The 15,957-nt window shown below is 42.0% G+C and overlaps 1 protein-coding gene across 7 annotated transcripts in view; it reads right to left on the bottom strand.

The window, feature by feature from the left end:
* Nucleotides 1–15,957, bottom strand: part of ANKRD44 (ankyrin repeat domain 44) — a 227,656-nt gene that overhangs the window by 154,556 nt on the left and 57,143 nt on the right. For all 7 annotated transcript variants that reach the window (XM_015543192.2, XM_015543193.2, XM_042994983.1 and 4 more), the window contains exons 4-6: nt 14,825–14,895; nt 1,008–1,208; nt 598–685 (exon numbers count right to left, since the gene is read on the bottom strand). In XM_015543192.2, the coding sequence (XP_015398678.2) occupies nt 598–685; nt 1,008–1,208; nt 14,825–14,895 (360 nt within the window). The remainder of the gene's footprint in view (nt 1–597; nt 686–1,007; nt 1,209–14,824; nt 14,896–15,957) is intronic.

Raw genomic sequence — 15,957 nt, forward strand, 5'->3', positions numbered from 1 at the left:
ATTCGTGCCAACAGAAGTGAAAAGGAAAAACACGGAAATGTCACGGCTCCCTTCATCTCTCCCCAGCAAGCTGGCAGAAGCGGGAGTGGCAAGCCCCAGCCTCGCGGTGGTACAGAAGCAGGATACTCCATGGTTACTCTCGTCACTTCAACCTCCATAACAGCCAGGGGGCTGCCCTTCCTTCCTTTTTGTTTATTTCAAAAATATTTATAAATAAAAGGACAAATGGAATTTATGTCCTTGCTTTGCTAGCCAGCCCTCTTTCTTTTTGAACACTTCATTTTGCTGCCATGACAAGCTCAAAAGAAGCTCAATTCACGCCACTCTCCAGTCCCGACTGAAACCCATTCAATGAGGTCTGGGCCATGATTCATCCCTCTTCCTCTCTGTGGGGTGAATGAATCTCTGAGAAAGCAACTGTGTAACTAGAGTGCTCTATGCATGCCAGTAAAATGGACCAAATCTTAACTCAGGTGAATTCCAACCTTGGAAAGAAGTCAGGCCTGCCCAAGAGAAGGCCTACATGGTTAATGGCAGGGCTGTGGCTTCTTTAGGTACAGGTATCTGCACTTTCCCTTCCATTCATGGAATCCTTACCCATATATGCTGCCCAGTGCAGAGCACGCCGGTCCTTTTTGTCAAATGCGTTGATGTTTGCTCCTTTGGCCAAGAGTAAGTTGACCATCTGGAAGAAAACCAACATGCAGATACTCTGAGTCAAATTAACATCAAATCTCAAGGTGGATCAGAAACCTGGAGTTCACACAAAGTATGAAGATGATGTCACAGACAACCGTGAGGCATGTGTGTCAGAGGAAAAGACTGAGGTGATGGCTACTTTTTTAACCCACTGGCTGTGAATTTAAAAATTGCTATGGTTGCCTAAGGTTTGGTGTACAGATGTAAGCATCACACTCTCTAAAACCCTCAGCACTAAGATTAGGTCCCACCTGGGGCTAAGGGAGTCTGTAGTAAGAATTCTTGCTCCCAGTGATGAGGGCACTCACCTCCACATGGCCATTCAGGGCAGCATGGTGCAAGGCTGTGCGCCCCCCTCGATCGGAGACGTTGACGCTGCTCAGCAGGGGAATGATCACTTCTGCACACTTGACAGCCTTATTGGCAGCTGCCACGTGGAGGGGGGTCTGCCAGTTCTTGTCCCTCGCATTGACGTCAGCCGAGTGCTTAATCAATACTTGTACTGCTTCCTGCAACCAAAGCGGAGTTTGCAGGGGTCACTGACAAATGCTCAGTCAATACTTATTGAATAGAAGACGCTTTACCAGACCCCAGAACTACAGGAAGGGAAGGCTCCATGCCCTCAGAGGCTGGCTCATGATGTATATTCTTCTGAGAAAAGCTAGGTAATATATGATAAAGATCAAAAGAGTGGCACAGATGAAAACAGATCCACTTTATCTTTATTTGCTAGACCAGGAGTCTTGGCACATCTTCAAAACCAAATAAACCTTCTAAATGTAAGGTTTCTTAATGAGGTATAAGCAGCCTTAGGTTAAATGTGAGCAGTCATGCGTAGGTACGCATGCCAGGGTAAAAATATCCATAGGTCAAAAAGCCCCCAAAGATAATGTAAAGTTGGAAGTGTTTGTCCACAAGCCTCCATCATCCAAAGCCAAAGACCTCAAAGTCCTTCAGACATTCTCGGATCAATTCATAAATCTTTGGTTTTCTCTGCCAACATCTTAACCTTCACTGTGTGATCCATAGCAATCAAGGGAAGATGTCTATTACTACTTCAACTTGAAGCTACAAAATTGTTCCATCTTTTCCCAACTTTTTTCCATGTTATGGTGAGGTAACTTTTTTTCTACTGTTGAGTTCCTTCACCTTTATTGAGACTTACACTTTTAATTTTCCTTCTATTGATCTAATCAGCTTATTAGCCTCTTGAAACCTCAACCTTGGCTGTGCAATGGAATCACCTGGGGAACTCTTAAAAATACGGATGGCTGGTCCCACACCGGAGATTCTAACTGGCCTCAGAATTTCTGTAAAGCCATCTGGGGATTTTGTTATACAGCTAAGATTTAGGACACTCTTCTGTTACAGCAAGAAAATGATATAGCTTCTCTCAAGATGGGAATGACTGTTGACTGCTTCTCTTTACTTCTAGAGACAACCCTAGAGCCAATGAGTGGGATGCCTTTATGAACATCTTGTCAATGTGGCATTAATAAACCAATGAAACGCAACGAAAGGTACCACGCTCCTGTCACCCTTCATAGACCAAGAACTTACCCTGTCCACCTTATTCCTCACAGGCCTGGACTGTCTGATCTACTTTATTGTGCAGGTACATAAAAGTGCCCAGAGAGTAAATTATTTGAACTCTTGAAATTAACATTTTTATCAGGGACATAAATAATGAAGAAGAATGTTCTAGGAATCAGTAGCAGCAACACATTAAGATGAATGGCTAACCTGGACAGTAGAATGAGAGCAAAAACATTTAATTTTGCAAATTAGAGAATACAGTTTAAATATGTGGTGTGACTCCATTTAGATGCTATAAACAATAAACTGAGAGGGCCCAAGCAAGTAATTTGTTAAAATTACCAAAAAGGAAAAAAAAAAAGGATATATGCCACACCTCCTCAGCAAGGCAATAATATATTACCCTTGTATATGTGTATTCTTAATACTCAACCATGACATGTGAAACACTGCAGAAGATTGAAAGAAACATTAGTCATTCTTTTTTTTTAGAAAGAGAGCGAGACAGACAGACTGTATGTGCAAGAAACATTCCTGGAGCTCATGTTAGAGTGAAACATGTCTACGTGTATTCTTCTCTCTCTCTCTTTTTTTAAGTTTACTTATTTTAAAGAGAGAGAGAGAGAGAGAGAGAGAGAGAGAGAGAGAAAGTGGGGGGAGGGGCAGAGAGAGAGGGAGAAAGAGAAAGAATCCTAAGCAGACCCCACACTGTCAGTGCAGAGCTTGATGTGGGGCTTGAACTCAAACCATGAGATCATGACCTGAGCTGAAGTCGTCCACTTAACCGACTGAGCCACCCAGGGGCCCTTGTATATGTGTATTCTTAATGCTCAACCATGACATGTGAAACACTGCAGAAGATTGAAAGAAACATTAATCACATTCTTTTTTTTTAGAAAGAGAGCGAGACAGACAGACTGCATGTGCAAGAGGAGGGGGAGGGTGCAGAAGGAGACAGAGAGAGAGAGAGGGAGAGAGAGAAAGATTTCCCAAGCAGGCTCCACACTGTCAGCGCAGAGCTCCACATGGGGCTTGATCCCACCAACCTGAGATTATGCCCTGAGCTGAAATCAAGAGTCAAATGCTCAACCAAGTGAGCCACCCAGATGCCTCCAGACTCTGTTTTAAAAGCTAGCTGGGTGAAAAAAAAATAAAGAAAGGAAGAGCTAAGCCACAATATAAGGATTAAGATTTACATAAGAAAAAGATGGTATTTTTTATCAACTTTGGTCTCAAAAGTTGTGAGATTTATGCAGATGCACATACAATCTATTGTGATGTGGGAAGAAAATATTGGAACCTCCACTCATGTTTGTTTTCTTTAAAAAGGAAAGCATTTTAGCCAGTATTTAACTTCTGGGTTGGCATTGTGCCCTCAGCTCCACAGAAGATCTTGCCTCGCAGGAAATGAGATGCCCTCCAGGAACAGAGGGGCCTCCAGGCACAGAGGGGGTGAGCCTTGCCCTCTCCATTCATTTGCTCCGAATGCACTGAAATGCACAGTGATGGGCCTGCCAAATCAATCTACAGATTGTAATATGTACCCTTAAACTAAAAAGATGTATGCAAGGAACCTGCAGATTAAAGATGATAATACAAATGCAAGTGTAAATAATGTGCAGTCACAGAGCTGACAGTTCTACTCTGAGTAAAAGGTTTCTATCATCCACATTACAGGGTAAAAATAATGACAAATTTAATCAGATCTGACAAGAGCTTGGCCAAAACAGAAGAAAATCATCAGAAGTCTATTAGCTACATGGTTATGTAAGACTATGATAAATGAAAAGCCTCACCCTAAGTATATTGTGATATACTTGAAATATTAGCTAATAATAGTCATTCCTATATATAATTTATAAGTAAATAAGATGCATATCTTGAAGATGCATGCTGAAAAAGTTTTGCAGAGATACAGCCAAAAAGGCTGGAGATAACCATCATAAAGCAATAATATAAAAGTGGTATTGTACATATTCACAGCAAATAAGAATATACACTATATTTTTAATTCCTTTGTCTTGCGTGTTATTTTACTGTATTTATACAGATTATTGCTTTGCACTAAATATTATTTAAATTCAGAATAGACTAACAAAATAGAAACTATACATGAACATTTCACAAATTTATACTGTTCGGACATAAGACCAATGAATTCATGAAAAAATTTTATTTTAATTACTTAATATATTTATTTATTTATTTTATTTTGAGAGAGAGGGGTGGGGCGGAGCAAGAGAGAGAGAATCCCAAGAAGACTCCACGCTTGGTGCAGAGGTCAACACAGGGCTCAACTCCATGACCTTGTGATCATGACCTTAGCTGAAATCAAGAGTCAGAACTTAAACCAACTGAGCCACCTTGGTGCCCCAAAAACCTTTTTTTTAAGATAACAAAATATGATTACTTTGAGAGTAACTCAGACTAGGTGAATAAGATGTTACCTAGGAGAGGCCCTACTTTTAAATGATTAAGAATGATTTACATTTCATTCAAAGTAACAGGTTAAGCCAAGAAAATATATATTTACATACCAGTTACAGTTTATATATAAATAAGTAGTATTAGAGTTTGTCGGGAAGAAAATCTGTATTGTTAAATAGGCAATACTTGTAAAAATAGTTTAAACACAGAAAAATTTTGGTCTGTTTTTGTAAATAAAGCTTTCTTAAAACACAGTGTCATTCGTTTCTTTACATATTATCTATGGCTTGTTTGAATCGTAATAGAGTATGCAGCCATCAAAACTCAACGTATTTACTATCTGGCTTTTGCTGGAAAAAGTTTGCAGATGCCCTGGTCCATCTTGCTCCTTGTTTGAATTACCACAAATTGCAAATGATCAAATCCGGTTAAAATAAAATTTTGTTATTTACCAACATGAAAAAATACTGTTTTGAGTCCAGTCTTCTAAGGAGGGCAGAAGCCTCTGTGTTCAGTCCTTGCTATGCAGTGGTGGGTCTATAGTGAATTTGGGAGGGGGATGTACCAAGATGCATTTTGGGGCATAATACAACAAGCAGCATTTGGAGCTTGGTAGGAAGGAAGGGGTGAGGACAGAGAGAAAGGAGAGAGGACTTGGGCCCTGTACCCCAGGGCAGAGGTGTACATCTGGGCAGGAACAGAGTCAGCAGGCTATGAAGAAGAGAAAGCTGATACATAAACCAAACAAACATCAGGAGCAGGTTGGTGGAGCCAGGCAACCAAACGCTCAGATCTCCAGGAATTCTTTGGGATCACTGGAAGAATGCTAGACTTTGCACAAGATATGGCACATCGTTTCCAGCCAGTTATATCCATTTAGAAGGCAAGGTGTCCCAACCAGCATCGGAGTTACACCCCCAAAATTAGACAAGTTAAAGGTTCAAGTTCATTGACTGGATGGGGAAAAAAATAGAAGCAGGTAGGCTTTCTAATAAGTCTCCTTTCATGTGAACTTTAAGCAAGTACCATGTGAATGCCAACTTCGTCACATTTGTCTCTCATACCAACACTCAACTGCCATAGCTCAAGGATGCCTAGAATAACCATTACTTTTATTTATCTACTTTTATAAAATGTTTTAGCTTTGCCATTCTTCATTTTTATTTCTCTATCTGCTTATGCAATGGATTGCATTGTTTTCATCTTACTTGACAAGAAAGGACTCTATCTAGAAATACTTAGCATACAAAGGAGGGTATCTTACTTATTTTCCAAAAATTAACACTTTTTTTAATGTTTATTTACTTATTTTGAGAGAGAGTGAGCAGGGGAGGAGCAGAGAGAGAGGGAGAGAGAATCCCAAACAGGCTCCATGCTGTCAGTGCAGAGCCTGTCACGGGGCTCGATCCTACAACCCATGAGGTCGTGGCCTAAACCGAAATCAAGAGTCAGGTGCTTAACTGATTGAGCCACCCAGGGGCCCCCCAAAGTTAACTATTTTTTCTTAATGAAAATACAAGTATTCTAAAATTACTATGGAATTAACTTCATAGACATGGGATATTAGAAGTAGAGAAGGCTGGAGCCCCTCGGTGGCTCAGTCCGTTGAGCATCTGACTTCGGCTCAGGTCCTCATCTCACCGTTTGTGATTTCGAGCCCTGCATGGGGCTCTGTGCTGACAGCTCAGAGCCTGGAGCCTGCTTCAGAATCTGTGTCTCTCTCTTTCTCTCAGTCCCTCCCCTGCTCACACTCTCTTTCTCTCTCAAAAATAAATAAACATAAAAAAAAAAAAGTAGTAGAAGGCTTCAGGGGTCATCTGGCCTGACCTCTTCATTTGATAGGCAGCTTCATGTGATTGGTAGGGTGACTGACTCAAGGGGAGTGATCTGTCAGCCTGGCTGATTAAAAGCCTGGCTTATGCATTTTCTACCAGGCCAGAGCTTACTCACTGGACAGTTTCAGCCAAACATGCTGACATAAGTACTTTTAAATGTTAATTCTCCTTAGTTATTTAAAATTTTTAACTCTGTTTTAGCCGGCCAAACCTGCTTAAACATTAATAGAAATTTAATATAATACTTCAGTAAAAAACAAAGCTTTGATTTAGAAAGACAGTAATTTCCTTCTTTAAAATTACATTTCTCTTTCAAAAATTTTAATCTTGGAAGCACTTTAATTTGGTTTTAAGAGAGAGTAATTTTATGGCTATTTAGGAAGTTAATAATTTTTGTAATCAAAAGAAGCCTTTCTCTCCTAGTATCACCCACTAGCTAAAATCTAGGAGTCCACCCTGACAGAAATTTACAAGATAAAAGAAAACTAGGGGCAGCCGGGTAGCTCAGTCAGTTCAGTGGCCAACTTCGCTCAGATCAAGATTTCATGGTTCGTGAGTTTGAGCACCACGGTCGAACTCTCTGCTGTCAGCACAGAGCCCACTTCGGATCCTCTGTCCCCCCTCTCTCTCTGCCCCTCCCTGCTCACGTGTGTGTGCTCTCTCTCTCTCAAAAAAAAATAAATCAGCATTAAGAAAAGAAGAAAACTAATGTGGGGCAAGGGACACTGAACACTTTCTGAATCAAGAAAAGATACTTAGGGGCGCCTGGGCGCCTCAGTCAGTTAAGCCTCCAACTTCAGCTCAGGTCATGATCTCACAATTTGTGGGTTTGAGCCTAGCGTTGGGCTCTGTGCTGACAGCTCAGAACCTGGAGCCTGCTTCGAATTCTGTGTCTCCCTCTCTGCCCCTCCCCCGCTCATGCTCTGTCTCTCTCTGTCTCTCAAAAATAAGCATTAAAAAAAAAAATACCTAAACAGTGTTTCTCAAACTATCTGTGGTGAAGGACCAGTTTTTTAAAAAATATTATTTCAAATCAATCATGAGTCAATGCTTTTGTGAAATACAATAAAAAGTATTTAGTAGGATAATAAAATTTAAAAAGACAAAGACAAATTTTGAACTTGATTCTTTTATTATTAAATTTAGCAGGTGTGAAATGAAAAATTGCTCTAAAAAAAATTGCTCCATCAAATTGCTCTAAAAGTTTCTGAATGCTTACTCTTATCATTTTGTCTTAAGACAAAAGCTCACGGGCTTAGATGGGTATACAACCCACACTGTGAGTAGGGCTCCCGCAAAGACTGTTTCTTTATAATGAACAAGCACATGTGAGGAGTCCGGCATTTTTCCTGAATGGAGGCATCAGCCCAGTTAGCATTCAGTGTTAGGACTGTAGACCTAGTTGGATTACACTCCACAGTAGGCTGCTCTGTATCAATCATGGAAATAATAGAGTGAGCAACTGTCATGGGATGCCACGCAGAAGGGAATTGGAGACAGCATTTGCAGTCACTTTATTGCTACTTTTTATGACTTTCTCTTTTTACAAAAGGCCACCCGAACCCTGTAATAAGAAGTAGAAACATACACAGCGGCACATGGAAAAGATGAAAAGAAATAGGAAGCATGTGTCTTAAAAACTGTCACCCTTAATGTTTGTTTTTTCACTTCCAAATGTGCATTGCATTTAAGTGGTCATAAATTACTCATGGAAAAGTAATTGTTTGTGACTATAGAGAGTCCATGCAGGCATAAGCAATGTCAAATGTTATAAACTGTAAGTTGGTTTAGACCGGGGTCTGAGTCTCACCCAGTTTTCTATAGAAACTCTCCCCAAAGCCTGGCAGATGCCTTGTGCATACTGTATACACTCAGTATATTTGGGTAGAATAAATGCATTGGTATAATCATTAGAAACTCTCTAAGTAAAAATATGCCAGTATTAACAAGACATTTCCCGCAGTCCTGATGGCATTTACTCTATTACTGAAATCATTTGGGGCTTTCACCCTCTATTGATTACAGCAATTTCATATTCTGAAAGAATTGCATAAATCGGTACCCAACTAATTTGTTCAATTAATTGAATATTTCTCCAAAAGCCCTCCTTATTAAATTAAACTTGACCTTTATTATTATAATTATTATTGGAGTTCAATTATTCCAAGAACTAGCAGTACAAAGGGGGCTCCCTGGAGACTCTGGGGTATGGAGGAACTCAAAGGCAACTGTTGAAGAAGTGCTGCCTTTCGACACAGGGAAGGCCAGATACTAAAGTATTCCCAGTGTTAGACCTCAGCTCTCAGAGTGTGGTGTGGAGACCACATGCGTCACAATCTTCTTTTTAAAATGCAGATTTCTGGGCGCGACCACAGGCTATATCAGAATCTCTGGAGATGAGGTTCTAGAACAGGTACTTGTGACAAGCACCCCAGATAATATGAATGCGCAGTAAATCTGAGTATCACTCACCTACATTCTAAGTAATAGGTCATAGAGTGCTTACTTTCTTTCATTCCCGGTACTACGTCCTCTACGTGATCATCTTTTAATAATCATGGAATAACTTAAGGAAAGCAATAACATTCCCGTCTCCCATATAATTCTTGCAATCCTCCTGTCTACTAGCATTTAGCTCACAATAATGACAATGCTTTTTAGAGAAAGGGGGAAAGCATGAGTATTAAAATTTGAGCTATATGATAAAATGCTTATCCTGCTCGGCTCTGGGAAACATTTTTATACTTGTCAGGACTTCTGTCTGCACAGACACAAAAGCAGACCCATTTTATGGGTAGGAGCAGCATGCATCAGGGGGCTCGGCTGATCTGAGGGAAGCAGCAGATCATGGTGGTTAAGAGAGCAGATTCGCGAGTTGCACGCTCCTCCACTTACTGGCTGCGGCATGTTAGGCTCGTTACCCAACTTCACTGAGATTACCTTTCCTACATTAGGATTAATAGCATTATCAGTCTCAAAGAGTGGCCCGGAGGTTAAAACAGGATCGTGCACAGAAAGTGCCTAGCATTCTGCCTAGCACACACTAAGGTTTCAATAAACGTTCACTGTAACAATATATATTTGGACTCAACATCCTCACTTCTACAGCCTAAAGACAGGACACAATCATTTTTAACGCTGTTAACCAAAAGACAGCCGCTAGAACAGGAAAGTGAAAGTTCAGCCATTCTCCTTTGGTGCTACCTTCAGTTCATTCTAGAAGAAAAGGCATGTGTGAAAAGCCGGCTGCATTTGGACGCAGGCCACAGTAGGCTGGGTGCCTGGGTGTCTGCCCTAAATACCATGTCCTGGAAGACACACTCTGTGACCCTTCAAGGCCCCTGTAGCACACTTAACAGTGTCCTCACTAGGTGGCCTCTAATAAACAAGGTATTAAACTGTCCAGGTTCATATGCATTTAATTCCTGTCCCCTATGGCCGCTCTTTTCTAAGAAAAACAAAAAAGCATTAAGAATAAGTTAAACAGGAGGAACAATCAGAAATAATTCACACCTCAGAAAACTCTTCCTGGAAGCCCCAAATCTTGCTCATCTGTGTTATATAGAATCTCAAAATATGTTTCCCTAACACTTTGGCAAGAGATATCTTCATTTCTTCTCAGCAGTGGGAGTAGTCAGAGAAAGGGGAGGTGGTGGTGAAGGAAGCCTTTGGGGAGTCGCGCAGAAGACAGTGCTATGGCTCCAATTATTGGTTTGGCTGTCTCCTCCCTGGGAATCCCAGGTGTGAGGAGGTGGGGAGGAAGGAGGGGGATGCGGGGAAGCATCAGAAGGAAGCACACAACACAGCCTGGTCAGTAGCAAGAAAGTCTTGAAGGTTTATCTCCAGATCCCAGTCTATGCTGGACAGTCTTCGGAGGGTATGACCACGTTCTGAGCTACTCTCCTGTGTGTGTAGGAGCTTTTCTGTCAGGCATGGGTTGATGTTTAAGCAATATTATAATCTATACTCCTATTGCTATTACAGGCTCAGGAAATACATTTAGCAACGAATATGATTTTTCCAGGCATAGAAACCTGAACATAAAACTTGCCTGGATGGAAAGAAAGCTCAGAAAATTTGGCTGATATCGATATCTTTGACTTCTACTGATATCTGTGCTGCATACAATTTTGAAACTCATCCTGATCTCGCGGGTTCCAGTGGCTTAAACAGCTTCCTGTGCCATACTTCCATAAACAAGCTTCGAGTCAGTTTACCTTGCATGCACGAAGGATGATTACCATCGGCATTCTCTGTGGTGCACACTAGTTCTATGTTAGCAGTTGTACAGAGAATCACATTAACATAGCTTAAGTTAGAAATCTAGTCTTTAGGGCGCCTGGGTGGCGTAGTCAGTTAAGCGTCCGACTTCAGCCAGGTCACGATCTCGCGGTCCGTGAGTTCGAGCCCCGCGTCAGGCTCTGGGCTGATGGCTCGGAGCCTGGAGCCTGTTTCCAATTCTGTGTCTCCCTCTCTCTCTGCCCCTCCCCCGTTCATGCTCTGTCTCTCTCTGTCCCAAAAATCAATAAAAAACATTGAAAAAAAAATTATAAAAAAAAAAAAAAAGAAATCTAGTCTTTAATGAATCACTCAAAAAACAGTTGTTTACTGAGCAGGCTAGATGCTGGAAACACAATGACAAGCAACAGGCATGACACTCATTTCAAGGAACTTACTATCCAGAATGTCATTTAAAAAGTTTTTTTTTAAATATTTATTTACTTTTGAGAGAGAGACAGAGAGACAGAGGCATGAGTGGGGGAGGGGCAGAGAAAGAGAGAGACACAGAATCTGAAGCAGGCTCCAGGCTCTGAGTTGTCAGCACAGAGCCTGACGCGGGGCTCGAACTCATGGACTGCAAGATCATGACCTGAGCTGAAGTCGGGCACTTAACCAACTGAGACACCCAGGTGTCCTGAGAATGTCTTTTTAATTAGAACAGAATAATAATTTCAGTGATAGTTTTATGTTGTGTCAACATAGCCAAGCTGAACCATATTTCCCAGAATCCCCTCCCCAGCCCCGTTTGCCACAAGGGAAATCTGCCTGGATTTTGGGAGGCATAGATGAAACCACAGCCTGATTGGTGTGTTGGGTGCCAGGTGCCGCTGCAGCTTGCACACACTGTCACTAACCAGCTGGACCCTGTGTTGGCACAGGACATGGTTGGTGCTTCTTCAGAACTTACAGTATCTCCCTCGGGTTCTCCTATTCTTGGGTCAGGTGCCCACAAGCTCTAAGGTGAAGCACACAGCTCCTTCTGCAAGTCTCCCAAGTCTGCAAGGTTGAGGCAGTGAGAGTCAGGGGTTCCAGTTTGTTCTTGTTCTCCCCCATTTCACGTCCAGCTTTTCTTTGCAACTGCAGACCCTGCCCGCCAACAGTGACTTCAGAACCACACAGAAACCAAGGTGATGGCCTTACACAAACTTCTCCAGCAGCTCACACAATTGTGTGAGGCTTAATTACTACAATAAATATCTTATTCTGTATCTCTCATGGTGGTTCTGGGTCCCTGATTGAACCCTGAGCCCGGAGACATCAATTGCCTACATTTTAGAGGCAAAAGGCTTTGAGGACAGAAGAGAGTTCATAAGCCTTTCAATGTAGAAACGGTTTTTAATTCACATTCGTGTAAGTCATACACCAGTGTTTGCCAATCTAAGCAACAGACAGATGTGCCAACTCTCAAGCTGAGCACACACATCTCCTTTGTCAAATGCTAACAGACAAGTTCCAAAACACAATCCAAACCTTCTCTGTTGTTTTCTCCTCAAGCCTGCTTCTCTTTTCTCAGCTATTATTTAGGGGAGATATAATGGAATGTAATAATCACATAATAAGATCAAATTCAGAGGAAGAAGAAAATCTGAATTTAGGACTTCCACAGCCAAGTGCTGTGTTGGAGTTCAGATGTCCACAGTCTGTTCCAACGACAGTCACAGAGACTTCAATTTTCATAAGAATCTTTTTGACTTGTTGTGACAGATATTAATATGAAGATATGACCCTGACTACAACTCAGGGTCGGCTTGCATTTAATTCCTTCCTAACAAGAGACACCTGCATGGGATATTTTTCCCTCGGCAAACCTGTAGAGGGAGCTGGTTCCTTAGGGAAGCAACAAACGCCTGTCTCAGACATAAAGGTTGAATCATCATCATTGGGTTGACTGAACTCAATCAAATACACTAAAGACATGTAAGGAAGGCAAGCTGATGGTTGCTGGCAAATGGGTGTTTTGAAGATTTAAAGCAAGTAGCTGAGCTCACAAAGGGGGAGATCACTTGGGAAAGATCACATAATACTGAAATCATCTGGTTTTACATCTTTCTGTGCCACTAGACTACAAGCCTCCTAAGCACAGTTCCTGGCATGTTGGAAGTGCTTGGTGAATTTTTTTTTTAACTAAAAAGACCTGGTTCATGTTAAAAGAGGAATAAAACTCATAATTTTCGAAGAATACTTAAAAAAAGAAATTTACTGAAGATCATACAGTCTTCAAAGACCAAGGAATACTCTGTGAAGGAGCTAGTCTCATGACACATGACACTGGTCATACAAACTCAAGCAGCCCACTGTACCTGCTTTCCCAGGTAAAACAGAAATGAAACGTGAGACCATAAGGAGATTCTGGATTCCCCAGGATCTGAGTCAGGCAACTTAGGATCATTTGTTTCCCTCATTCCATGTGGGCTATTGGGAAAGAGAACAGACCGCATCTTATAAAAACTACTCAAATCACACAGCACAGCAAGGAAGATTATGAGCACTAACTTAACTGTCATCTACGAAGCATGTTGTGAAATGTCCAGATAGTTTGCCAAAGAGGAAAAGCTGACGCTGATGATAGCCATCAACATCAACACGTCAGCAACACCACTTGCTCCTAGCTGTACCTGGAGAACAGCACCTTCTCCAGCAGCAGAGAAGCCTCATTTCGTAAAAAATCAGCTACAAAAACTAGTCATCCAATGACAAGTGCCCCCTAGGTGACAGCCTCTTGTATCCCTGGATGGTGGGCATCCCCTCTGACTAGGTTGCAAGGTTCATATTCACCAGCATTCCTGGCCACCCCTCCCCCCCACTGGTTCTCTCTTTGCATCTGTTATACTTTCCCTGAACCAGCTGAGCCATTTGCTGTAGTTTCTTTTTAAAATTTTTTTTAATGTTTATTTATTTTGAGAAAGAGACAGAGAGTGAGCAGTGGAGGGACAGAGAGAAAGGGAGACACAGAATCCAAAGCAGGCTGCAGGCTCTGAGCTGTTAGCACAGAGCTCAACGTGGGGCTCGAACCCATGAACTGTGAGATCATGACCTGAGCGGAAGTCGGACGCTTAACTGACTGAGACACCCAGGCGCCCCTCCCCCCCCCTTTTTTTTTTAAGATTTGCTATAGCTTCAATGACCATCCTCTCAGTTCCTCAGTGCTAGACGTGTATAAAAAATGATCATCTATTAACCATCTTCACCTGCATTTTTGGAACTTAAAATAAATTCTTTCTTGAGCACCTACAATGTCCCAGGCTTGGGACACATCAAGGAACAAAACAACAACAACAACAACAACAAACAGGTCTGTGCCCTTATGGAGCTTACATTCTGGTAATATGTTTGCCAAATGTGACATGTTCATACAGAACTGATTAACTTCCCTTCTCTGCTCCTCTGCCTCTGCCTTCTCAATCGATGGCATCACCATTCACCCAGTGACCTCTCTTCTACCTCACCCTCACAAGGTCCCAAGTCCTGTCAGGTTCATTCTTATCTTGCCATGACTGTACCCTACTGCTCAGAGGACCCCCGGCCTCTGCCATCAGACTTATCTTCCACCACATCCCTTGTTCCACCTATAGCCATCTGAACCTGCCATTCATTCATGTCCATGGCCCTTGTCCTCTAGCACGTCTACTGTCCTGCCTCCACCCTCCCCCCTCCTTCTGGCCTGGTAAGTCCCTACTCATCCTCTAAGCACCAGCTCAACCGACCTCTCTTCTTGGAAGACTTCTCTACTCAGGCAGTTATCTTCTTCCTCCTCCAATTAAGTTATGATATTGTACTGATCTGCTTACATGTTTAGCACCCCCTTCAGACTGAGAACTCACTGAAGTCAAGTATCACACTGTCTACCTGGGACTACTCCAGTCACCACCCTCAGCACCATGCCTGGCATGAAGGAGGTGCTCAAAAGAACAAACTGTTTCTTGGTAACCCTCTTGTATTAGAAGTAAAAGCCTTTTGTTCACAAGCAACAATACCGAATTCAACAGAAAGCATTTTTTCTCTTTCTGTGGCCTGGAGGTGCTAGATTATATAAGATAATCACTCACTTCACTTCTGGAGGCGACAGCCCGGTGCAGTGGGGTCAGCCACATGTTGTCCTTGGCATTTACACGAGCTCCTGGAACCAAAAGCACAAGTTAGAGGCATAATGCAGTCAGGGAAATTCTACTGATGTTAAATCAATAATAATAATTGTGATATCTTGTGCTCTCATTTGCCTGGTACAACCACCATATTTTGTTTTGTTTTCTCTTTGTACTGGTCATGCATTTGCTAGCCACCAGACAGGAAGAGAGACCTAGTATAGTAGAAAAAGTGAAACCAGGAGCTGAAAATGTCACCAGAATTGCATAAAGACTGTGTGAGAAGTGCAGTGCCTCATTGGATAGGACACACAGATGTAAGAAGGTGGAGATTCCCCAGGAGCAGGGATATGTCGATTCTGAAGAATGAAGAACTTCGCAGGTATGTGTGTATGTATATAAACATATATGTATATAAAATGTATAAATATAAAATGTTTTATAGACAATATACAATATATAATCACATATATTAGTTTTAGTCTTCAAGTATACTTACCACACAGGACACACAATACCCTTCTTGGCAAACTGCTTAGGATGAGCAGCCTTCCAATAAAAGTATACTAGAGGCCAGTGGGATTTCAAACAAGTCTTGTAAAGTTGAGTTCTCATGAGACTTGATCTGGGCTGAGGGGATTAGCAGAAATCTGTTCTATCCAGGAATCCCAATTATTTCTCTGAGACTAGCCAGGTATCTTGATAGGAAGAAGCCAGCTTCCAAAGCATTTGGACAGATACAACATGAAGTCTATACAGGTTGATCATGGCCCTCCCTCCCCTGCCACTATGGGGTGTGGGCAGACAGGCTCACACATGGGCCAGAACAAGCGCACACTCAGGGATGTGCTCCCCATGCTCAACTTTCTGGGAGCCACGTCGCCATCACGGAACAGAAGCTCTATGTGAATGGATTTCCAGAGAGTAGAGCATGCCCTCCTTCCACGATACCCTCACCATATCTATGAGTGCAAGTTCACTGAGTCTACAACTGAACTGTGGAAACACCCAATATGAGCTTCCCTTTTTTGGGTCCCGGGTTTTGATCAGTGTTTTGCCCAGATGGAAAATTTCTTTAAAGGGCTATAAAAGAGGAG

This window comes from Panthera tigris, chromosome C1, assembly GCF_018350195.1.
Source record: "Panthera tigris isolate Pti1 chromosome C1, P.tigris_Pti1_mat1.1, whole genome shotgun sequence".
Taxonomy (NCBI): domain Eukaryota; kingdom Metazoa; phylum Chordata; class Mammalia; order Carnivora; family Felidae; genus Panthera; species Panthera tigris.